The 25,651-nt window shown below is 43.7% G+C and overlaps 2 protein-coding genes across 5 annotated transcripts in view; both read left to right on the top strand.

Moving 5' to 3' along the window:
• malrd1 (MAM and LDL receptor class A domain containing 1) overlaps positions 1–9,730 on the top strand; it is a 32,500-nt gene extending 22,770 nt beyond the window's left edge. For 2 of the 3 annotated variants that reach the window (XM_052054076.1, XM_052054077.1), the window contains exons 22-33: positions 898–1,026; positions 1,101–1,262; positions 2,043–2,200; positions 2,831–3,032; positions 3,513–3,791; positions 3,874–3,999; positions 6,054–6,120; positions 6,915–7,009; positions 7,097–7,193; positions 7,308–7,368; positions 8,850–8,930; positions 9,016–9,730. In XM_052054076.1, the coding sequence (XP_051910036.1) occupies positions 898–1,026; positions 1,101–1,262; positions 2,043–2,200; positions 2,831–3,032; positions 3,513–3,791; positions 3,874–3,999; positions 6,054–6,120; positions 6,915–7,009; positions 7,097–7,193; positions 7,308–7,368; positions 8,850–8,930; positions 9,016–9,111 (1,553 nt within the window). In that variant the 3' untranslated portion in view covers positions 9,112–9,730. The remainder of the gene's footprint in view (positions 1–897; positions 1,027–1,100; positions 1,263–2,042; positions 2,201–2,830; positions 3,033–3,512; positions 3,792–3,873; positions 4,000–6,053; positions 6,121–6,914; positions 7,010–7,096; positions 7,194–7,307; positions 7,369–8,849; positions 8,931–9,015) is intronic. The other variant, XM_052054078.1, reaches the window with a different exon arrangement.
• Positions 9,731–13,461: 3,731 nt separating this feature from the next.
• The window catches only part of LOC127592969 (plexin domain-containing protein 2-like), a 58,117-nt gene continuing 45,927 nt past the window's right edge, over positions 13,462–25,651 (top strand). For both annotated transcript variants that reach the window (XR_007960272.1, XM_052054110.1), the window contains exon 1: positions 13,462–13,865. Coding sequence is in view for 1 of the 2 variants with exons in the window: in XM_052054110.1 (XP_051910070.1) it covers positions 13,784–13,865 (82 nt within the window). In the remaining variant the exon portion in view is untranslated. The remainder of the gene's footprint in view (positions 13,866–25,651) is intronic.

Here is a 25,651-nt window from a genome sequence, read left to right as displayed (position 1 = left end):
TCCTTCCTACCCTTTCTCTTTGCATCTGTCCTTCCTACCTCGCTACTTCGTTCTTTTCCTTATTGAGTTCTTCCTCAATCTGTCCCTTTCCCTACATTTTTTCCACACTCAATATTACCCACCACTTTATCATTACTCTACCCATTACTTTCTTTACATACTTCATTTACTTGTCCCTTCCTTCCTTCATCTATTTATTCAATTCCCTAATGAAGCTAATATCACTTTGTAAACGTTTTTATCTCCTGTATTTACTTTGCCTTCCTTCCTAGTTTCCTTCCCGTGCATTCTTACCTTCTTTCCTTCCTTCTCCCTCTTATTCAACTTCCCGTGTGCTACTATTACCCTGATTCCTTTGTTCACTCCCTTATTTTCTCCTTCATTCTGCCATCAGCGCCTCCCGCCTCAGCACACACATATGCTGCCTGTTACAATGCTGTCTTCCTCCCAGCTTTAAATGAGGTGCAGCAAGCGGAAAGATGCTGCAAGCTCTCCCTGACAGGCTTTTGTCAGCTTTTTTCGACCGTTTGCACCCATTCGTGCGGAACTCAGGAAGGCTTTGTTTTAATAATGACGAACAGATGTGTGTGCATGTATGCGTGTTTGTGGGTGTGTTATATGTCCATTACACAAAATTCATTCGCTGAGGGGTGCATGGGTGCGCAAACGAACCGTACCGTGGTGGATATATGGATACTCAGCCATGGTCTCCGTTGTGTTGCATTTTTTTGGGGGGGGGGGGGGTATGAAAGTACTCAACAGTCCTAACAAACAACTGAATTATTGTAAAAGAAATAATATTTTAGTCAGCTAGTAGTTGCAATTTTATTTGCTCCAATTTAATTTTTTTTCTCTACCATTTTCTAAAACATTCACCATCATGCACTTCCTTCCCAGGTCCTGCTGAACCAATGAGCTGTCCTGAAATCACAGATTTTGTGTGCGACAGCGGCCACTGTGTCGAGTCCCACCTGGTGTGTGATGGCAAGCCTGATTGCGATGACCAATCGGACGAGTCGGACTGTGGTGAGCGGGCGCGAAGCAAGTTTCACTTTTTAATTCACAGGTAAATCCATTTATTCTGTTACACGAACATTTAGACGCAGTGCTTGCCATGCCGGGAGCGTGTAATTTTGACGTGGATGACGGCCAATGGGAGGACAGGTGCCTGCTCGGCCAAGACACCGATGACGACTTTGATTGGAGGATCAGTCACTGCAGTGAAACGACCGTAGCTGTACCGACATCTGACCACAGTCCAGGTTGGCAACTCCTCTAGAGGGGCTCTATTTTCAGCACTGAACCAACTGTGCTATAAATACTGAATAATATTTCCGTTTTCAGCTCCTGTGCCACCAATATGCAAACTAATTAAACACACACAATTCCCCCTGGAGACTGCCGTTGTGTGTGAACTCTGATTGGCCAGTTGAATTTGTTGATTGAATGTGTCATTGACCGATGAACACAGGGCAGCGGATCAATAACATTTTCGAAATGAGAGGTCACACTGAGGCAACACGTAAACAATGGCACTCACTGAGAGACAAGGATCCATACAAAGTCCCCCTTTGTTTTTACCAGTCAGTCTACAAGTCTTAATTGTGGTATTATAAAACGAACAACTTCAGTGTCCTTAAAATTTCAAAGAGGTTGTCCAACCTATCAATCTCCACCATGAACTAATTATTGTACCTAGCAAGCGAGGTAGCCAGCTACCTAGCTAGTGTGTCAGTAGCGACCTAGTTAATTTGTGTGTTTTACCTTTTAGCCAGCTAGCAGTAGCTACCCACTTGGGACTTAGGTTTTAGCTAGCTAGCTTCTTACATGCCTCCTTAGAAGTTAATGAGTTTGTTAGGTAGCTGAATAAATCAAGTTATAATTTGATCGGTAGGTAGGTTTGTTGGTTAGCAACCTACTTACTTACTAGCCTACCTTCAGTACCTACAAATTGTTCTGATTCTTCTCCAGCTCTGTCCTTCTGAATAACTTCCAACTAAATGGTAATTGTACACGTGCCGCGCTGCATTTCTCTCCCAAAGGTGGTGGGGGGAACTTCCTCTACATCCACTCAGGCGCTCAGCGAGAGGGTGACGTTGCCAAGGTGACCACCATTAGCGCCTTTCCAGCCAGCGTGGGCCTGTGTCACCTGCGCTTCTGGTTCTACATGCACGGCTCAGACAGGATGGGAACGCTGAAGGTGGCTGTGCAAATTCATAATTAATGCTGTTTTGCTGTCATTTTGGAGCGCAAGACCCTATTTTTAACAATCAACTTGTACCTGCAGGGAAGAATGAAAGACAGTGGCAGGAAATAATTGATCAAAGCATCCTCAATTTCATCTATTCATGTCTTTGGGACTGATTTTCAATCCTAAACCCAAGAAATCCTGCTTTGACTGACAACCCAAGAGATGGACAGTGTTAGCCGGCCATAGCACTGTTTGTTTGTATCGTAATGCTATTGTAAAGTCCTTGTACGTGGTGTGGGCAAGGAGAGCCAAACAGTCAAACACCTAAATTCAAAATAAGAACCTTTGCAACGAACTGTTGGAGCCCACAACACATGTCCAGACGTTCACACATAGATGGACCTGCCAATTTCGGCGAACCTGACTCCAGCTCCTGACGTTGCTCACTCAGCCACGCCCCTTATGGCACACATCCAACACACGAGTTTTTAATTATCATGAGTGATGTAAACTTCATAAAAACAAATGTATTTATTGACAATCTAGTACAACATAGTGCTATTATGTACAACTACATATTTAAAACCATATGTGATTGTAATTTTGACTCATAACATTCCATTCAATCTGGGTTTGGAGGTGTTCACGGTTGGACCAAGTGGCACCCCACTGCTGATGTGGGCCTTGGCCGGAAACCAAGCCGAGGGGTGGACGTACGCCAGCGTCATCCTGTCCAACCCGGCACCTTTTCGAGTGAGCTTCCAAGCGGAGGTGGGCGGAGACATGTGGACAGACATAGCCCTGGACGATATCACATACACGGCAGAGTGCGTGGGCGGAGGTGAAGGCTTTTCCAGTGGACTTGCTGTAGCGACCTAATGCACACATTGAATTATTTAATTACCCTGTCTACTACCACCTACCTACAAGCCTATTTATGTCAATAATATTTCTCATTAACCTCTCACTAACAAATGGACTGTCCAAATTAGCTAGCTACCCACCGATCTACTTATCTCATTAACTTCCTCAGTGAATCAAATTACCTCGCTAGCTAGCTTTCTACCTTGCTTTCCATCGAACTATCTAGTTTCATTAACCACAATAATCAACCTACCTTCCTACTTGCCTGTCTACCTGCCTGCCACCTACCTATTTCATTAACTTCCTGAATTAAGCTAGCTAGGAAGGTAGCTAGCTACCTACCTGCCCTCCTGTCTTTTAATCGACCTCGCTAGCTAGTTAAGTAGCAGGCTACCTACCTACCTATCTTTTCATCTATCGACCTACCTAACCCAGCCTCCCACCTATCCATCCGCAGCACCGGTGACTCCACAGCCTCTCACCTGCAGCTCGGAGGACTTCCGGTGTGTCCACTCCTTTCAGTGTATCCCCAGGAGCTGGCAGTGCGACGGTGAGTTTGACTGCTTCGACCAGTCGGACGAAGAGGGTTGCCCCACGGCCATACCGGGCACCCTCCCCCCGCAAGGCGGCTGCCCCACAGGCCACTACCAGTGTTCTAACGACGTCTGCCTCCCGGCCATACTGCGCTGCGATGATGTCCCCGACTGCACCCATGGCGAGGACGAGCACGGCTGCCGTATGTGTCACTAATAGCAATGACCCATCTTTTATGATACAAACAGTCTGGGAATTGTGCTGGCCTTTTTTTGTGTCTTCAGCCTTGCTGCAGTGTGAACTTGGAGAACTACTGTGCGACACTTTGTCTGCTTGCGTTCCTGCTGAGAAGCGTTGCGATGGCTTTGCAGATTGTCTACCTTTCCTTGCAGATGAGTCCAGTTGTGACGGTAATGGCCCTAACAGTTTTTACAGATGGAGACATCAACCGAAAGGAGACATCCATTCATTTATTTTCTATTTTTACAGAATATTCCCCGGCATATTCATTATTTACATTCAGTGGTATCTGAGCCCATTTTATGAGTTTAAAATTTAAGATTTGTCTTTAAGTATCTTAAGCCGTACTTTAGTTTTGTGGTTGGCGTCTGAGTGAAGATCCCTCACATTGCGGGTGCTTGTTAGTGAGTCTATGTCCTGTTTGCTTGTCAGTATCTAGCAGTTTTCTGCCAAATTTCAAGCATTTTCCCCTTTTCCTGTCTCGACCTCACTCACCTTTGACATGGAAGCTTAAAGTCTTTATCTTAAAGTTTATCTCCGGAGAGCAATCAATCCTCCAATTTGACCTTCAAATAACTATGGATGAATCATTTTGATGACTGCACTGCCATTCCTGTTGTTGCCAAGGCGATCCTTTTCAATTACTTCATATAAAATCGGTGGCTTAGCCATGACACCTCTTGGGTTGAAATAGCAGTAGCATTCTGTTCAGAGACTAAAATTCACACATTTTGTTGATAAATTTGAGTTCTATGCTTAGGAAGGTCTATTTGTTTTCTTTTTTTTAAAAACAGTTTACAAGAACATCCTGTAGCTATGAACACTGAGGAGCTAGTTTACAAACCATTGTCAGTGTCGCGGACGTTGTATCGGTCTGTCGTGGTGAAGAAGGAGCTGAGCCAAAGGGCGAAGCTCTCAATTTACCGGTCGATCTACGTTCCAACCCTCATCTATGGTCACGAGCTATGGGTCGTGACCGAAAGAACGAGATCCCGGATACAAGCGGCCGAAATGAGTTTTCTCCGCAGGGTGTCCGGGCTCTCCCTTAGAGATAAGGTGAGAAGCTCGGTCATCCGGGAGGGAGGGGCTCAGAGTCGAGCCGCTTCTCCTCCACATCGAGAGGAGCCAGATGAGGTGGCTTGGGCATCTGATTCGGATGCCTCCTGAGCGCCTCCCTGGTGAGGTGTTCCGGGCATGTCCCACCGGGAGGAGACCCCGAGGAAGACCCAGGACACGCTGGAGAGACTATGTCACCCAGCTGGCCTGGGAACGCCTCGGGATCCCCCGGGGAGAGCTGGAAGAAGTAGCTAGGGAGAGGGAAGTCTGGGCTTCCCTGCTAATTCTGTTGCCCCCGCGACCCGGCCCCGGATAAGCGGTAGAAGATGGATGGATGGATGGATGTCAGTGTCGCCAACAAAGCCACTTTTATTACTTCTTTTGCCACTATTTGTTTTTTTTTTAACTACATTGTATCTTAAATGAAAAAAAACAAATCAGGACATTTATAAATGTTTCTAACAGTAAACATGTTTTTGAGGCATATTTTGAGACATTTTTCAAGGAAGCTCTCATATTCACATTATCTGTAAAGGAAAAATATGTATTTCCATTGTTTCGGTGGCAGTTAATGCAAATTACTGCTTGGTAAAAAAAAATTAAAAATCAATTTAAAGATTTATTTGGTATCAGGAGAAATAAAGCAAATACCAGAAGGAGACCCAGAAACGTGTTTAAAATGTCATGAGCATTTGCTTCTTCTCCTTGCCCAGCCCTAACAAACTTGATTTGGCTTGCCTTACTTATCTTTTTATCATTTAACACTCATATATTCTGTCTTTTTCGGTGTAATACATTTCACAAGTCTAGGGTGTTCCCTGGGGGTTGTATTCACCCAAAATAAATAAATAAAAAAAATCCTCCTTCCCGCTACCTTAAATGCGGTGCGAGAGACCTAGAGACCTGTTTTTCGTGGTGATGTTTGTAATATCCGAGAAATGAATCGCTGACTTTTTAATATACATGCTAATGCAGTGTCGTAGCCATGGCAATGGCAAATGCATACTTGCGGTTCATTGTTACTGAAGAAGTGACAGGCGGAAAAAGCCATTTTAGAAAGACGGGCTCGGCGTATGGTAAAAACATAAACGTGTGAATTATTAATATTACCAGGTTGTCACACTCACTTGTTTTTATTCTTTATTTATTTTGACTTTTAATGATGCAGATTGTCCTCCCATGTACTGCTCGGGTCGAGGCTCGTGCCATGTGGAGGAGTACGGTCCTGTTTGCATGTAAGCAGCGCGCACGTACACACACACGCACACACTCAGCAATTCATTGTCTTGCATGGTGAGACCCTGGGCATAAAAATTCCATCTGTCTCACTCCGTGAAGCATGTTTGAACCTGTAAATTCCACTGGCTTTCTTCCTCTGCCAGGCTGAGCAGGTTCTCGCCTTGATTTATCCCGACTGTGCCTCAATGGAATTGTTGATGGATCCTGCTGGTCAATATTTAAACACGATGCATGTTTCTGGGTTGGCTCACTCTAACTTTTCAGTTACAATCCAGAAGCCTTCATTGTAGTACTCAAGGTCTACAAAATTAGGTATGCCTTCAATTTGTAATTTTAGCCACTGTAAGAGCAATGTGACACATTTTGCCTTCAACCCCTTCAATATCCTGAGGGAATTAGGGCACCCACCATTGACAAGTTTCTAAAGTGCTTTGTTTTCTGGAGAGTCTGATGGTGCCGAAATTATCAGGAAGTTGAAATGGGGTCTGTGTTTCATGCAGACTGTTAGCATGTTAGTATTCTAAAGATTAGCCATAGCATGATAGCACCCATCCAGCGAGGCATGAGAAGTTCCCAAATGCCATTACAGGTCCACGCCATGTTATATGTTAGCATGCTGACTGTCATCATGTTAGCATTCTAAGGGTTAGCTTTAGCACTACAGCACCCATCTAGTTAGGCATGAGAAGTTCTCAAATGACAGATCCACGTCAGTTGTTAGTATGCTAGTAGGTAGCATCATCACAATGTCCATTTTGTCCAGGTCATTACGGTGTTTTTCTGTCCACAGGTGTTATCTGGGCTGGACCGGCAACCGTTGCCATGTGAGGGCAAAGCCACCATTCTCCACCCCGACGCCACATGGGCTCCAGGACACGCAGCTGGGTAACAGTCCAACATTTTTCCACCTCTATATTCACACAGTCCAGTTAGAAAATAACAAATCCAGTTGTGATCCACCTTGTCTTGCAGACGCGGTATACGCCGGCATTGCCATCGGGTTGCTTCTGCTGTTGGCCGGTGTAGGCGTATGCGTTCTGGCTCTGTGCAGTAAGCGATGCCGCGGAACGTGAGTTGTGTTGCCGATAATGACTCCAATATATTTTTTTGTTTTTTTTTAAATCGGGCTGCTTTTAATAATGATGATAATGACGATGAACTCCTTTTGCTGCCTCCGCTGTAGGAAGCGCAGCCCAACTGACTACGGGTTGATGGATAGCCCCATTTTCGACTGGAAGGCAGAGGTAACGTCTGATCCATCATTAGACAATTCTTCTGGGGCATCAGTGGTGTTCTCAGTCATGCAAATTTCAATGCAGTAATCCTGGGCTTTTTGTTATCCCCGCTAATGTTTACAATGGGCTATATCATGTATACTTGAACCCTTTCAGGGACAGCGCTTACCACAGTGGACAGCTTATCATGTTATCAGGTTACATGGTGCACGAAAGGGTAAAAAATACCACAGAAAAAAAACAATGTGATTCCCAAACCACTTTGACATCATTTCAAATTCACGTTACACAGTGGCGGGCCGTGCATTTCAACCGTAGACCTTCAGTGACGTCACATACATGAACACAATACTGTATAGGCTTGTCAAGCAGCACTTTATTTCAGGAGTATTTGAAACCATCAAGTATGCATTCACAATTAAGAGCAGGAAACAGATATTGTCAAAAATAAAAAGATGATTTGAAAATACTAAATAAAATGCCACCCAAATTACGCTGTGTGATCTTAAACAAGTCTGTCCAATAAATTGTGCAATGTTGCGGTTTCATATAAGACACCAACCACACAATAACAAAACAAACTATTCTTTGAAAATAAAGTTAACAGATCATTTGCATTGTGAGAATAGGCTATACGACAGCAAATAACTGAAAATGTTAAGCAGCTGAGATTGAACGAACTTTCGTGCACAAAGGTGACTACAATGCGCCATTATACATTGCAGTTGAGCAGATCTATTTGATACATTTTTGTATCTTTGTCATTTTATTTTGTTACCATTCATTTAATACAAACAAAATAAAATGACAAGAAGAAATGTAAAATAAAATTCATTTACTCACCAATGTAGTGCCTGTTTCACTGAGCTGCAGATCTACGCGAGTGTACCCAAACGTTAAACGCACCGTAGCTTCGTGGAAGGTCCGCCTGCTCTGTTTAAAATCTGCAGGCCCCGAGAAAGTTTAATTTACCTGGCAACACAAGCTAGCTGAAATATGATTGGTTAAAAACTCTACCATAATAAATAAGTTATTCATTGAGTGGCTTTCAATGTCATTTTAAATAACGACTAAGTGGAAATAATATGACGTAAAGAATACAGAGAATAATTTTGTTTACATATTTATGAAAATAAAATCACATAACTTATTTTATGTTATTCTCAGAAAAGTACATTTAATAAATGTACTTTTCTGAGAATGTTGAGGCCAGCAGAGAAGGCTTTTCTGGCCCTGACGGAACACCACTGACGTTACAACATTAACCTTAAAGAGATTAGTTTATAGATGATTTGACTTCCCCCAAAAATGCACCACAAATGCACATGTACATAGACCTACGGCTAACAACCTCAGCGAAACTTATTTTTAATGTGCTGTTCCATTCAATTTAATTTGATACATTTGATTTTAACGTTCCCCATCAAATCCTCATCAACACTTAATTCCTTTTTTTTCTTTCTTTTTTTTTTGTTCATGCATTATTTCAGTTCCGCCGCCGCGTGACCAAGCACAGCAACCGCGGTGGGGGTCTCTCCATCAGCGTGTACCCTTGGAGGAGGGAGTCGGAGGTGTGCCCTTTTTTTCCTTCTTTTTGTTGCACGTTTTCGCTAAGTAGCAGATGTAAAATGGCCGTGCTTCATCTTCTTTACTCAGGAGAGCTCATCCAGGAGAGACGCCAGGCTGTCCTTTGCCAATCCGATGTACAATCATCAGCATCATCATCATCATCATCTGAGCCCCAATGAATGAAGAAGCTCCGAGGCGTAAGCGAAAAAAAAAAAAAAATAGATGGACTGCGCATATCGACGCCCACTGTGGATCAGTATGCGAATATACCGGTACCTTGAATTTTTTTCCCCAAGTGAACAGATACATGCCTTGACAATCAAAATTAGAAGCAGCAACGTGGATAAGTACAACAGTCCAATGTATTTTATTTTTGGTCACTTGTAAGGCAGAATTCACAGGACTTGGCCGTAAGTGCCCAAAGGCCCATAAAAAAAATTCTAATGCACTAATTATTTTAAATGATGACTTCTTGAGGTTCTTGGTGCAGCAACAGTAGGTGGGGTTGATCATCAGAATTGCTCAGATATTTTTCCTACTCAGTTGTTGCTAGGCAGAATTTACAGAGTTCATTCACCGGACAATGACAGCATTGCGATGCAATAGTGTTATAAAAACATACCATTTCATATGCTTTGCACTGGGAGATTGACCATTAGCTTTTATTTTATGAAAAATGTATTTGATACATATTAAAGTGACCTACGGCACTGCTCTGATTCTCTCTAAGGCAAAGTTAAACTAGTCCGACAGAGCGAGATGGCACAAATGCAAGGTTGGTAACAGGAGGATACATCCCCCCCTGCCCCCCCCCCCCCCCCCCCCCCAAAAAAAGACAAACTCAGCTCAGTGCTCTTTTGCATCAACCCGGTGACACTAGAACCAACGGCCTTTGCTCAAAGCAATACAACTATATGCACCTTTATGCCAAGCTTGCACACTCGCGGGCAGAGATTACGAAGCCGTCATTGTTTTTAGTTTGTTTTTGTATGTCTCTGGCGGCTTCGGCATTCATGCCTCTGAATGGCACGTAGTGCCAGTACAAGCTCTTTGTGGAAGTTGTTTTTGTGTTGTTGATGGGATCAGCTCACCCCGATGAGGGAGGCTTTATCGCCCGTGTTCAACCAGTTAGCCCCAACTGGGATGTGTTGTAAATATATATCACCTTTCTCAGCTGTCAAGTGAAATAATTACTTTGCAAGTTATCGCTACAGCATCATGCTGTATTTCATTGAACACTAGATTTTGTCTTTTTTTTTTTTTGAAAGCTGTTTTTCCTTTCACCACTATGGGCAAAATAATGTCATACCATAATAAAGAAGAAAACACCATTTCTCACTTTTGTTTTTTTTTTGTTAATATGCAAAGCTTAGGTCTTATTCATATAATTATTCTAATCAATGTATTTTTGTTTTAAATATCACAAGTTTCTCGATTTAACATGTTTGTTTTTTATCCATCTTCATTTACTTTTATAACAGCTTATTTGAAACATTCAAAAATACATCACACAGCTTTATGCTTTTGCACCTGCGCCTTTTATATATCGATATCTATAGATAAATGGATAGATAAGTGTGACGTTTGCACTGCGTAGGCACTGTGATGTCATTTTTAGTCAACAGCAAGTGGCAAAATGCTACCCTCTGCAATGGCTAAAATGGTTGGATTTTGCTGCTTTATTGATATCTACAAACGTAATATTAATCATATATATCAATACCGTGTAGAAACAAGTGAGAGTAAGATTTTGAAGATTTATATACATATATAATACTAGCTGGTTCGCCGCCCTCCGGGCGGCTCTTCAGCTACTTCCTGCGGAAGGCTGGTAAGGTGGGCCTTCGGCCCACAAAAGTGTTGCTGCTTGGTTCAACTTTTTGTTCATCTTCATTGCTTATCGCGAAAATAAAGAGATGTTTAGCTCTATTAAATAACTAACAATTTCATTGCAATGCTTGTGGGTAGACAACATTTTTTCGCTAAGATGCCCGCGCGATCGTAGTGAGCCACTGCCTGAGCGGCGCAGTGGCGGCGCGCAGTGGCGGCGTGCAGTGGCGGCGCGCAGTGGCGGCGCGCAGTGGCGGCGCTGTGAAGTAGGTACGTTTTGAAAAGGGACAGACGGAAGGACAGACCGCGTGCGGGACGACGTGCAATATGTATATATAGATTATTATTTTTTGTTTGTTTTGTTTTTTACTTCCCCTGTGGCGTAGAAATGGCATGAAAGCGTGACCAATAGAAACCAAGATGATGTTGTAAAAACATAACTGATTATTTCACTTCAGTATCATCCCCACTGGCATGAATCTAAATACACCAAGCAGACGACCTTGTACAAGTGTTCGCTCACGGCGAAATGAGCTCAAGTGCACTTCGGGCTCCGATTGCCTCAATAGAACAAGATGAATTGACCGTGATTGGACGAGTTGGGAATGCTGCGACGAAAAGAAGCTTTTCCTTGAGTGATGAGCTGCTCCTCTCAGGTAAATACATCACAGGCTTTGCCACCATTGTTCTCGGCACTGATACATTTTTGCCATAAGGTGAGCACTGATAAAATCGAGCTGCAAGAGCAAAGCAAGAAAGCCGGTGATGAACCCCCCCCCCCCTCCAAGACTTGCGAAGGTCATACTGCAAGTGCTGGGTAAAACTTTACACACTTTCAGTCATGATGATGACTAAACTCAAGTGTTACATTGTGAAGAGTTGACGTCACATTTTTTTTTTTTTTGCCATATTAGGGTTTAGTTTCTAAGCCTCTTTGACTGTGCGAATGGATAGCAGTCAAATAGGCTTGCGCATCTTCATTCAAAGCTACATAAAGTGACAAAAAAATGTCTGATTGAAAATTCAATTTGTTGATCCCACGTTTAGCTTTACATGGACTTATGCACTCTTTTGCTAGCATTTACATTTTGATTTTCGTCCAAGTCCATTTGTCATAGCCATCTGGTGAAGGCACAACTTTTCCCCCCGTTGAACTCATGCAGCAATATGTCATACTTTTAACTAGTAGAATGACAAGTGAGTCATATTTTATCTTGAATAATGATTTGTATGTCGACATTTTATCTTTTTTAATTATTGTTGATGTTTGGCGGGGGTCTTCTAGTGTATTGCCCAGCATAGACATTTAGCAGCCCATTAAAGGATTTCGGCTAGGTGGGTGGAGTGCTTGGGGAAATTCCACATCTTTTACCGTTTCAGCGGCATGCTTTGCTCTTAATGTTCCATGTAAGTCCATGGAATTAATTCAATAGTAGTGTTTAATATTTATGTATAATTCAGGCTAAAGTATGCTTGAATTGCGGAGTGAAAATAAAAGATTATATAATATTTTCTAGCTGTTTTGAGGGAAGGTGACATTTTTTTGCGGTTAGTCATGTACAAGCGAGAATATTTTAAGGCCCTCTCAAGTGTGAATATTTGATGGCAGCAGCCGAGTGATTTATAAAAACGCTCCTTGATTTTCTCATCTTTTCCATGACCACTCCCCAAATTTCCATTGTGGTTTGCATCTTAATTGGCAAGTCCTCCCTGTAAGGGTGGCATAGGGAACGCCATGGCAGGTGAAGGGGAAAAAAACACCCAACGACCACCTCCCTCCCATGTCTGGCCGCCTGTGAGGAAAACACACATAATGGTGATGTCATGGTGTCAACACTACAGCACTTATACCTGTTTCAAGGTGACCATAACTTCTGGCGAGATATCAAGAATGTCCAGAATAAGAAAATGTTTAGTATACCATATTTATTCATTCAGTTTTTGCACTATTAGCAGTTTTAGAATATTTTCTCAGTTTGGCTGATATGATAACTAACTTGCGACAAAAAAAAATAAATCAATCAGTCCTTCCAGTATTTCATATGTTTAACTAGTGGAATGCCAAGTGAGTCATATTTTTTCTTGAATGATTTGTATGTCGACATTTTATTTAGAAATACTGGGCCATATTATGATGCCCCCCTCAAACGCAATCAACATCTGCTCTGGCATTTTAGAAATGAAATCTGTATTTGTCAGTGTAACTTCAAAGGGGCATTAAATATAATTTCTTTATCATTGCACACAACTAGCTAGCAAGGTAAACAGACAGTTAGCGTCGCAATCTTGAGTTTCTCACTTGTCCACAATATTTCTCAGGTTAAATAATGTTCATTATATCTTGATATTTGATGACATTTCTATTCATTTGTAACTTCTCTGTGTGTGGTAGCTCGTGAGTAATTAGCTCATTAGCTAGAGTAGATTTATAGATGTTTTTTTTTGTTTTTACATTTTGTTTGTCACTACCATAAATAGCGAGCTTATCAGGTGATATATATTTATGCAGAAATAGAAGGAGATTTCATCACATGTTTTGACATTTGTCGTTTCACTAGTATAGTTAGCTTAGCGATAGCCGAATACACGAAAGACGGTAAAACGTTCGTCTTCCAAGTGTATTCACGCAGCATCCCAAAAGACGCCATTTCATTGGCTGCAAGGGGGCGGTGACATCACACGCGCACTTTTTTCCTCCAGGAACGCAAACACCGAACCTCAGACACACGCCGAAGCACACCGGGAGAGCAGCCCTCGATGCGTTCAACTTTGCCATCTTGTGCCATTTGAATATTTAATTCCGATATTTTTGTTCTTTCTTGTTGGTTCACTTTGGAGGCGGGGGACGCGCACTTGTGTGGGAAAAGGAAGCACCTCCGCGTGGAAGACAAAACGTTTTTTTTTCTTCGTTTATATTTCTTCAGCAAGACCAAGGAGAGTGTTACGATATTCCGCCGCGTCGGAGGAGTGGAGCGGCGGATAGAGGGGGGCTACGAAGACTACCACCTCACGGATATCCGTGGACATGGCGCTGGAGAGGAGACTGGACCTGCTCCTCGGACTTGTCCTGCTTGTGCAGTGTGTGTACGACGCCGGAGCCCAGACCGGTAAGAACCAAGACCACCATCCCACCTTCACATCTCGACCTACTAAAATTTACTTTCTTTTTGCACTTTGCTGACTCAAAGTGATATATATCGGTGGGAAAAAACGATGTCATAATCACTCATGCGGTCTCACATGTTATTATTTTGCCAAGCTACTACAGCCCATAATTATGTGTAGTAATTGCTCTTTGTGTTCTAGTTAAATAGAAACAAACACAACCGGCAGCTAAGTTAGGTATATTGCCCCCCCCCCAAAAAAAAATATGGCTATGATTAACTTCATAAATCACGCGAGCACTCAGCAATTAACTGACTTGGTCCTTCGTGGCCTGAATTCATCAAAACAATGTAATTATTATGCGCTATGAGCATTCGTGGCAGCACGTTGGCTTGTGTTTGGCATGTCAGCATTGCAGTGGAGAGGTTCGTGGGTTGAATCCTTCCTTGCTGTCACATTGCCAAAACATGCTCGCTGACTGCTTAGAATTTTCCATCGGTCTGAATACCATTAATGTGTTATTATTGTGGCAGCATAGTGTTATAGTGGTTGGCCCGGCTGCCTCAGATAGAGGTTTTGGGTTTGACTCCCTCCTATGTGAAGTTTGCATGTTCTGCCTCTGGCTGAAATAACAGCATATACATTTTTAAAAAGGATGGATGTTTTTAATTTTTTTAATTAGAGTTCTGAGATTTTTTAAAAGCACCCAAAAGTGCAGACAACACTGCAGCTCTGCATCGGTTTAGGTTTTGATGTGATAGTGCTCCTCTGTAGTACAGAATCCGACAGCACTGCGGCTCTACAATTAAAAGGTCACTTTCCCATAATATGTCCCAGGATCTGGAGTGTAATAATTCTCGCTGTGTGGTAAATGAGCGCACCCCCTTCTGTACTGTACTTGAGCTGTATTCCGCAGAGAAAAGTCGTCATCCCAACATCAGCACACAGGACTCATGACAGTCTCATCAGCCTTGTCCTCGTCTCCCTCCTCCCTCCTTCCTGGAGCGTTTATTGCTGCCAGTGCATTTTCACCAGACGGTGGTTCGCTGAATATGTTCAGCTGCTGACAGTGATTATAAATTAAAGCTGTGTGTGTTTGTGTGCGAGCCCCCGCTCCCAAGCCACTCTTTGCTTTTTCTATGAGTGATGCTATCGAGTGGCACACGCGTGTCGTATTCATGCGCCAGCGAGGTTTTGACAGTTCAGTCAGTCTGCATGTGGACCGCATTTCATGGTCCTCGCAGGTGGGAGATGGACTGATTTAAAGAAAACCACTCTGAACTGCATTTTTTCTTCAGTGTATTGAGCTTGTTTGTATGTAGGACAATATATTTCGATATCTGGCTGTGGTGCTTCCTCACACCTGTAGTGGCGTGACTTGTGTTGGTTTATTAACCCTTTCAGGGACAGCGGTTACCACAGTGGACATGTTATCATGTTATCAGGGTGCATGAAAGGGTTAATGGAGGAGAGGTGCCCTATGGTACTACATCGCACCAGCATTATTTGTGCCATACCACTGACGTGTAGGTGGAAAAACCTTGGTTACCATGGGAAAACAAAGCATTGGTACCAACATCTGGGTGGAATTACACAACATCCTGCAATCCAGCGTAAATGTTCTTTTTTTTTCTTCTTTTTTCCCCCCTTAAAGATGTGACTCTCAGCAGCGGCACACAAAATTGGGGCTGATATCTGAGATAATTTGTGTCCCGAGTGGAAAAAAAGATGTTCCTCTCAGGCGTGGAATGCACCGACCGGCATATGCAATGAGCGTGTGAACGGTGGTGGTGTGCGTGTGTGTGTGTGTGTGTGTGTGTGTGTGTGTGTGTGTGTGTGTGTGTGTGTGTGAGAGAGAGAGAGAGACAGAGAGTGTGTTAGTGGCCCGTGTAATCATGTGGTTTGCTTGAAGTGCCTACGCTTCAAGACTGTTAATGTGCTGAGATTGTGGGGGCACGTGGAGCGCACCCGAATACCTTGTGGCTTCAGGAAACTCTTGCCGTAACAGTCCCCCGCCACACTCCTCAGTTAGTTGACTACTGACCAGCTAAGCACTTGGGTCTGTGGACAAGTCGGCAATCGAAAAGTCAAGTGCATGCCAAAAGCGACAGGAGGCGCGAATGAGCATCATTTTAAGATCTTTATTGTTTATTGAATAGATTAAATATACAATACAGCAACTAATTGGCAAGAAATGAAGGCAAGCAAGATATAAGAAAGGAAAAGAAAATAGTCATCATCATAAATAATACGTTCAAAGGAGTAGGAAGAAGTAAAAAAAAACTTGTCTAGTCCTACACCTTGTTATATATATAATATATGAATTGATTATTTATCAATACAGAAAAAGGAAATAGTCTACATATCAACAAATGTTTCTAATGTATTTCTATATTTTTAAATGTATCCAATTTTATCAGCTTAATTCTGATTTGTGTAGTTTTCTTGTACTACTCTCTTGAATTTGTTTTTGAACTCAGCAAGCGAGTTACTCATTTTCAGGTCCATTTCAAAATTATTCCACGGATTTACACCTGTTATAGATATACTCCTTTGCTTGATGTTTGTTTGTGTTTTGGATTTTTTGTATAGGTTAGTACCCCTTAAATTATAACAACTTTCTCAAATTTCAAAAAGTTTCTGGATGTTTTGTGTGCTTTGTACATTAATTGTGGGGGATTTTGAAGTCAACCAGGTCATAAAATGCTTGAGCTTAAAGAAAGCCACTTCTGGAAAAGGCGCCGGTGAAGTTGAATTGATAGAGTACATTCTGAAATTTCACCCGAAAGCCATTACGTCTTGTGAATGGTATACTTTTGAAAACAGACATAGCCAAAGCCCGCTTCATTATTGCTGATCCGAATGACCAGTTGAAAGGGTCCACCTTGAATGCATCACGGGGGTTTGTTGCCTTCAGAGTGGGGGTGATGCACAGACACAACAGGGGGGGTTGGGGGCTGGTTCATTGTGCCGCCCTCCATGACAGCCATTGCGGGTTTCGCCATACAAGCTAGAAGAGGGGTCGTCACCCGTACCAGCATGCACCAGGCCGGCGCATTAGTCACGCCCGGGAACCTCGTCGCTCCCCTCCACGCCCACTCGGGCCGCTGTGGGAAGAAGCTCAGACGGGGGCGGCTTTAAAGCTGAGTAGTGGCGCGCTGGGGTTCAATAGACGGCCGAGACAAAGAGCTAAGAGGCCACTAGTTAATGAAACGCGGCGCAGTTAAGCACCTCTTCAAAGTTTGCATCATTTCATGTGGGTCTGCCAGCTCCTCAACTTCCCGCGGTCGCGGGATGCGCTGAGCACTGAAGTCCACTTTCAAGGCCCGCTTGAAAGGTCACAAGCTGGGAGACTTGTGATGGATAAGAGTTCAGGGAGAGATGACAAGCAATTTCCGCCACTGATAAACATCTTCCTTTTTTTCCTCTCCCACAAATGATTGGAAAGCGTCCGCCTTGCCCGCAGTCATGCTGCTGCAGCTCGAGATGTTTCATCCTTGGCTGGAGAACAATCGCAGTCAAATTTCAGGGGAAGGATACAGCCTCCTTCATTTGCGTACACACATCACAAATATAACGATAGCTCTGCCAACAATCAGATCTCCTTCATCCATTCAGCAATGGTTGCAAAAGTACCGGTATTCACACTTCTTTGAACCACAATTGGATTGCCTAAAATGGCTGCTTCAAACCAAAATGCCAAACTTCCTGCGTGTTCACAGGCTTGGCTTTAGAGACTTTGTGTGTGTGTGTGTGTGTCTTGTCCTAATGGAAACCAAATAAACCTATTAACCGGTTGCCAGCCAATCGCAGGGCACGCAGAGACGAACAACCATCCGCGCTCACACTCACACCTAGGGACAATGTTGAGTGTTCAATCAGCCTGCCATGTATGTTTTTTGAATGTGGGAGGAAACCGGAGTACCCGGAGAAAACCCACGCAGGCCCGGGGAGAACATGCAAACTCCACACAGGGAGGCCGGAGCTGGAATTGAACCGGCTACCACGACACTGTAAGGTCGACGTGCTAACCACTGGACCTCCGGGCTACCTTATGTTAATATAATAATAATAATAATAATAATAATAAGCATAAGAAAACCTTTAGTTGTCTCACAATGGAGAAATTTCCAATTTGCAGCAGCAAAGTCATGAGAGGAAAAAAGTAGAAGAACAAAAAGTATAGTAGTAGCTGTAAAGGCAGCCACTCTCTGCTACTCTGTTACTCAAGGAACCTGGCTTCTGGGACTGAATTTTCTTTGACAAACCCACAGAAATGTCCAAAATGACACTTGAATGGCTGTTTAAAGTGGCAGACTCTCGGCCATGGATTTTTTAGACTTTTTGGGAGGATTTGTGTCGAATCCTAACAGACATGCCTGTTGAGCCTTTCATACACCAATAATGATAACCTGTAACCTGATAACATGATAAACTGTCCACTGTAGTAACCACTGTCTCTGAAAGGGTAAAATATCATGTTGCAAATGGAAACTGAATTCCAGGGCTGAATTTTCATTCAGGGATCTCGGGAAATGACCAAAATAATAACTGGAAATCAAAATGCCAGACTTCATGTGATTTTTTTGTGTTTCGGTTTTTTGAGACTTTTTTTTGGGGGGGGGGGGTGTCTATTTATGACAGACATGGCTGCCAAATTCGGAGTTAAATGAAGGTAATTTCAGAGGAGGTTTGATTGGATGTCGTGAGACCATGCAGGTGTACCTCATGTTGTGACCCACAGTGGGTCGCGGAGGTCATTTTGAAGAGAATGTGATGGTGAATGTAACCCCCGTTGAGTGGATCACAAGAGAAGGGTTAATCTTCTTAATACCTTTATCTTAAATCCGGACAAATTAAATATCAAAACCCCAAAGCCTCTGAACCCATCTGACAAAGGTGACGCTCCTCTGTAGGCGTTATCACTCTCCTCTCTTCGCAGCGAAAGCAGTCGCATGCAAACGATGGACTTTCCAACAATCTTTCTGCATGCCGTAGACCTCACGGCCGACAACTTGCTTTGTGGCTAGACCTGAGTGGCCTCTCTCCTGCCGAGTTTAGGATATGAACTCTGGATGAGGTGAATAGGGCGGCGGGACAGGAGGCTGTGGGGGGGTTGGGTAGTCTCCGCTAACCAGCAGGGCGCGTTATCTTCTTTCAGCATGCCCTCCGTTTCATGGCAACAAATCATGTAGCACTCGGTTCCCCTTCATCGAGCGGCTTCTTCAGGCGTACCGTGGAGGTGGGGAGATTATTTCCACATTAAGACATGCTTTGAGTGATAATGTGCATGCACAGGATTTGTTTAGAATGTCTTTGATCAGGTTCAGGGTTCGAATTGCAAGTTCACAGATTCTTTCCCCAGGTACTCTGGGTTTTTAGCACATTCCAAAAGCATGTTTTAGGAGTCAATGTGAGTCTGAGTTATTGTTTGTCCTGTGTCTTGTGATTGACTGGCGACCAGTCCAGGGTGCCCCTTACCTCTTGGAGGAGATGTAGTCGTGGGAATAAAACGCAAAGGGTGGTCTTAATTGGTCGTTATTTGCACACTTAATGTTAACCGGGTAGGCAGTCCTTAAACGACTCGAGTCGTTTTATTCATAGCCTCACACTCACTTTATCTAAAATCTAAAATCATCCCAATTAAATGAGAGAGTTGGGTAATTCCGTTGAATGCAGCCCCTAAAGTTAGCCTTGCACCACTCACGTTTTAACGTCTGCAAGTCGTTTGTGAATTCCCATCCTTCTCACTCTCGCTCCCGACAGACATCAAATACTTGGCACGCTGTGTCTGCGACAGGTTGACGGAGAACCGGGCGTGAGATCGCTGCATCTGGGTTTCGCATCATTGCCTCTTATGTGAGATATTTGAGCAGGTTTCCATCGGACATGCACGGCCTGGGTCGCCCCATTGCTTATTTTCCATCCACCCATCCATTTTCTAATCCACTTTATCCTCATAAAGGTCACGGGGGTTGCTGGAGCCTATCCCGGTTGTCTTCGGGCAGTAGGCGGGTGACACCCTGGAGCAGTTGCCAGCCAATCGCAGGGCACACAGAGAGGAACAACCATCCGCGCTCACATTCACACCTAGGGACAATGTTGAGTGTTCAATCAGCCTGCCATTCATGTTTTTGGAAATGTAGGAGGAAACCTGAATACCCAGAGAAAACCCATGCAGGCCCGGGGAGAACATGCAAACTCCACACAGGAAGGCAGGAGCCGGGATCGAACCCACGACCTCTGTGAGGTTGACGCGCTAACCACTGGATCACCGAGGCGCCCATTGTTTATTAAGTTTACCCATAAAAAAACGGGTAGCAGAAATGTAAGGGTACTGAAATCCCAGCAATTGACTGCCGCATGTTGCTTGAACGTGGCAAAGTATTACCCCTCTAACGGTCCATTCCGGACCAGACATTCTTAGAGGTACCAAGAACCAAGCAGAGGCTCAGACGGGATCGAGCATTTTCCGTTGCCGGTCCCTTTCTTTGGAATGACTTCCCACGAAACATTTGGCAAGCCCCCTCACTACCCATCTTTAAAACTTGTCTCAAAACTCATCTGTATTCTTTGGATTTGACTCAGCATGACTCAGACTTGATTTTAGTTTGACAGTTTTTGTCCTTTCTACTGTCTTTGTTATTAATTTAGTCTTTTATTGTTTATTGTTGTATGTACGATCTTTGCTCCATGTACAGCGTTTTGTATACAGTGGTGGTTGTTTTAAAGTGCTCTATAAATACAGTTGAGTTGAGCTGTAATGTTCTCAAGTATGATCGAGAATATATTCTCTGATGGCAACTCCGGCATCTTAGATTTATCTTTGCTGCAGCCAGTGATGACTGTCAAACGCTCTGTGCTTTTACTGGAGAGCATTTCTCAAGAATGTGTCACGGTCTGCTGGGCCGTATGCAACGGAAAGAAACAGCTCAGATTCATGGGTGCTGCACCCCCCCAGGGGAATTTAGCTGTGGACAACATCATCATCCGTCATTTTATGTGTTTAGAAGAGAACGCCAAACATTGTTGCGTGACGACATTTTGTGGATGAGTTATGAAGATTAAACATCTGCGAGGCTCGCCCTGTTCATTGCTTCACCCTTGTGGATGATGGGCTGCCAGGGTGGGACAGATTCAGGACGAATCCCAGAGACCTGGCAGAAGATTCCCGGGGTCAGGAGTTTTTTTATTTTCTTTTTCTTTTGTGTGGAACCTCACACAAACTTGACCATGTGTCTCCTAAATCAGAGCTGCAGCTGCAAAGAGCAGAACATTGGCAGCTCACATTCATCCTGTTTACCACAGAATCAAACAAACCTTGACAACACAGGTCCCCAATCTTTTTTGCCCCACGGACCTGTTTAATGTCAGACAATACTGACAAGCTCACCCTAACCTTCAACCGCACTCGACCCGACAATATTTTCAGGGACTAGCTTTTAAGGTGTGACGGATAAATACAACAAAACAATATGATACGACCTGCATGAAAACTGTGGTATTTTCAAAACATAATAATAAACGCAAATCACGACACGAGGAACGTCTTATCTGGCCGCAACACTCTCTGGTCGCTATAGTAACGTTTAAATGGGCCTTCAAAATAAGATACACCGCAAATACAAAGGGCATGAAAAATACGACTCACCATCACCATATAGTATGCAGAATGGGCTTGGTGGGTAGGAATCTCCCGTTGAGATAAATCCGTATTTTAAGTACTGTCTATGAAATGTAGCCTTCTTTTTCTTGGAAGTCCTGGCTGGGCCTTTTCCCCTTCCCAAAGAAAATTCACAAAGACGTTTGGTTTTTACTCATTTTGCTAGCTCCTGGGTTTCATTTTAGCGATCATGTCACCGAGAAACGCGTCAAGAGTGACGTACTGTAGACGGATGTCACAGAGAATCCGGTCATTTTTCAAAATAAAAAAATCTTTCAGATTCCAAAATAAATCAAATGGATGTAATGTAAGTTAATTATTCTTTATGTGCAGCCTGGTACCAAATGACCCACGGACCGGTACCGGTCCGCGGCCCGGGGCTTGGGGACCACTGTTGTAGATGGCCAAAGCAAACCAACAACTGATTCTCATTTTTTGTCCCAATGTTGAGGTTTCTGTTTAAACAGAGTGTCTGGCGTCTGGTTTAAAGCTCGTTTTCTCCGCGCAGATAACTGCGGAAGTTCAGACTTGAGTATACATCATGGGTGTGTTGCTACCAGTCCAAGTTCTTGTTTTTTTTAATGCTGGGTGATATCATTGGAGGCCCGGGTGTGCCCGCAGTGATTCAGGAGGCTCACATCATTTTAATGAACTCTATAGATCACATCTGCGGTTTGGCATGGTGGAGTTGTAATTTGGCAAATCTGCAAACCTGGGCCTGGCTTCATGTGGCATCTCCATTAATGGCAGCCATTTGCTTTGAAAAAGTGGGTTGCGTAACTCAGTGCAGCATCAGGACCCACTAACTCCCACTCTCCGATGACTCACCTTAATTCTCATTTTGAGAAATACTTGGAGTCTTACCACTTCCATTCATCAATCTTTTGGCAGTAGTGGATCCCACCCTGAATTACTTCTGGAAAAAGGTGGGCATCACTCTGTCTCGGTTGTCCTTAAATCATTTTGAATTAAGAGTAGAGGCTGGTCAAGAAGAGAACAGACCATTGGTTGCAAAATGGATGACTATTTTTCGACAATTGCAAAAGAATTTTAACCCTTTCATGCACCCTGTAACCTGATAAAATGATAAGCTGTCTCCTATAGTTACTGCTGTCCCTGAAAGGGTTATATATGACTCAAGCATCGATATATCTTGTTTACTTTTTTTATTTTATGTTTTATACAAACAAGTCAGGGTGAACAGAGTATTTTCATCCTCAACTTGAAGGCATCGAATAATAATTTTACCCCACGTTTTGCATTGTGAAAATGGTGAGCCACACGCCATTGCCTTCGTTCGTGATGGAATTGCTCAATTGTGGCATTTGCGTGCGTGCCAGTTTGTCACTTGCTGGGAGGATTATATACTGACTCTCATTTGAAGGCTGCCCGTGCTCCTATCCTTCTTACACGGATGGCAAATTAAAATTAGAGCGATCTGTTTAATTATCTATCCATTTTCTATACGGTTTACCCTCATTAGCGTGCGTTATTCATAGCTTTGTCTAAAGGTCCTTCAGTTAAAGGCAAAGAGTATGAATGCCAGCATGGGAAACTGTAGCGGCCTTATGAAACATGAATAACAGTGTATGTTTTTTTTTCCACGGTCATTTTGTAATAGATAAAGGAGCGGCTCAATTTCAGTGGTATCCCCCCCCCGCCCCCCCCCCCCCCCGACGCCCACCACCACACCCCTCCCCACCCAACCCAGCGATCGAAAGCAGTGGAACTATCGATTAAATGCCTTGCCAGCTCACCGCTCACCCCACAAGGCCTCTGGCACTGTGCATCATCACATCACAAGCATTAGGAGCTTGCATACTGCCAATTGTGCTGAAACCAAACATAAATAAACAGTCACCCGTCTCTAATTTGACATCTGCGATCCAATAAACTTCCCTCTGTTGAGTTTTAGCCATCCACTTTCGAGATCATTTGTTCTCATTAGGGTCGCCGGATTGTCAGGTTATACGCTGGATTGGTCGTCTCGTAAATTGTGGGCAACGTTCATCCATCGATTGGCCACTGTATAGCGCTCCTCATCCTTGCCATTATTATTGAGTCTAGAAGCAACTCTGACCTCGTCTTGCTGCGCTCCTTCATGTGACTGCCTGTACGTAGACGAGGGCGATAAACACATTGAAGCGGGCAGTGTCGGCCTGTGGCCAACGGCAGCACTTGCCAAGAAGCAAACAGCGCGGCTAGTGTGCAAACATAAAGACAGGCACGGGCCAATAAGAGTGTTGGGGAGGGGGGGCTCCTAATGGAACCAAAATAACAATTGAATGGGCTCATGACATTTTCACCTCATCCTTCGGCAATTTAGACTCGTGAGTGCAAAGGGAAATTCAGTGACGCAGAACCGTGGGTTCCCTCTTACTGTCACGTTCCGTATTTGACAGCAGGGGGCAGATGTTCTCGCTTGCCACCTGCACACCTGCCACCCATTTATCGGTGATTGCACCTGCTATATTTAGGCGCTCCGGCAATCGACTCACTGCCTGAGTATTCCGCGCCGTGTCATTACCGTTGCCTATTCCTTCTCGTTTAAACACTGCCTTAAAGACTATTGATAATTGTTGTGTTCCTAGACATCCTCTCGTGTGTAATTATAGTATTGTGCCTAAACTTTCTCCTTCCCGTTTTTTCGCAAGCGTTTTCTGTTGCCTCGTTATAATTATTTCCTGGTTCTCTTTTTGGCCAGCGTTTTCTGTTATCCGTTTAGACGGGGGGTTTTGTGTTGTAATAAATATCATTTTCGTGACAAAGTTACTTTCTGTGTCTGCTATTTCGGTGATCCACTTATCCCCAGTTTGTTGCGCACGAAGCGATTACTCTGTCGCTTCGAGCTCAACGTGACACTTGCAGTGCTAAATATCACCGTACAAAGGGAAAATGTGTGATTCTGCTTCCGTGATTGTTAACGCTGGACATAAGTAATTGGATACTAGCAGAGTGTTTTGCGCTAAGAATATGCGTCTGCTCACATCCAGGAGGCTTTTCAGAAGGAGATTTTTCTTCTCTCCCCACTCCCTGTAAAAGCGCCACCAAAAAAAACCAAGGTGAGCAAAGCAAAATACACACTGATTTAATCCTGTGATGCTGACTGAAATGAGGTCTGCTGGGGTGTTCTGAAGATATTTGAACATCAAGGTGCTACTGTCTGTTGTGTAGAGTTTCACGGGTGGCCAAACCTCCGTGCATGAGCACGTTGAGCCCCCCCAGGGTGTGTCAGCCGGTCACCTAAATCACCTGTGCTATGACTGACGAGTGCAGTGATTCCGCTGCAGGTTCAAACGTCCTCTGGCAGATTAGAAGTGACAGTATCACGCGGATAGGACAGCAATGAGGTGACAGGCATGTTAGATAGGCAGCCATTAAAAAGCTCACAAACCTTACCTGACCCTCTCGGTGTAGCCGGGATTCACAATGAGCATTGGAGCCAATCGCCTCGTCACATATTTCTTCACTGCAAGAGCTGAAGAAATCCAACCTCGTCTTGATGTTATGTGATTAAGTGACTTTATGCTGACGCAGGCTGGCTGATCTCAGTGCAGCACAGACGTTTTGATAAAACCCCAAACTAACCTCTGGATAAAGACATGCGGTGCTCCTCCTCTTCATTTCAATGTATCAAAAATCATATGCTCTAATATCAGCAATATCCATTATGTAAATTACTAACATTTTCACCAGGATGATAGTGTGTGCAAAAATTGGTAGGTCTGTACAATAAATGCCTTAATCCACTGGTGTCAAACTCAAGGCCCGGGGGCCAGATCTGGCCCGCCACCTCATTTTACGTGGCACGCAAAAGCAAATCAAAGATGTCAACTTTCATGATGCTTGCTAAGATCACTACCAAAATTTTAAATTGTCCTTTGTCATTAATAAGAGTGAAACTGTCAGCAGTTCTTGTTACCAAACCCCTCATTACAACAATACAAACAATAGGTGACTTCTTTATATGGTTTCAGTCATAACGGCCCTCCAAGTGAAACTAACTAAAATCTAGACACCTACCTTAATCTTTATTTATGTCAGTTTGATATTGGGGCCACCCGGCGATCCAGTGGGTAGCGCGACGGCCTCACGATGCAAAGGTGCAGGGTTCGATTCTGGCTC

The sequence above is a fragment of the Hippocampus zosterae genome, chromosome 20 (genome assembly GCF_025434085.1).
Source record: "Hippocampus zosterae strain Florida chromosome 20, ASM2543408v3, whole genome shotgun sequence".
Taxonomy (NCBI): domain Eukaryota; kingdom Metazoa; phylum Chordata; class Actinopteri; order Syngnathiformes; family Syngnathidae; genus Hippocampus; species Hippocampus zosterae.
This window is presented reverse-complemented; position numbering and strand designations above follow the sequence as displayed.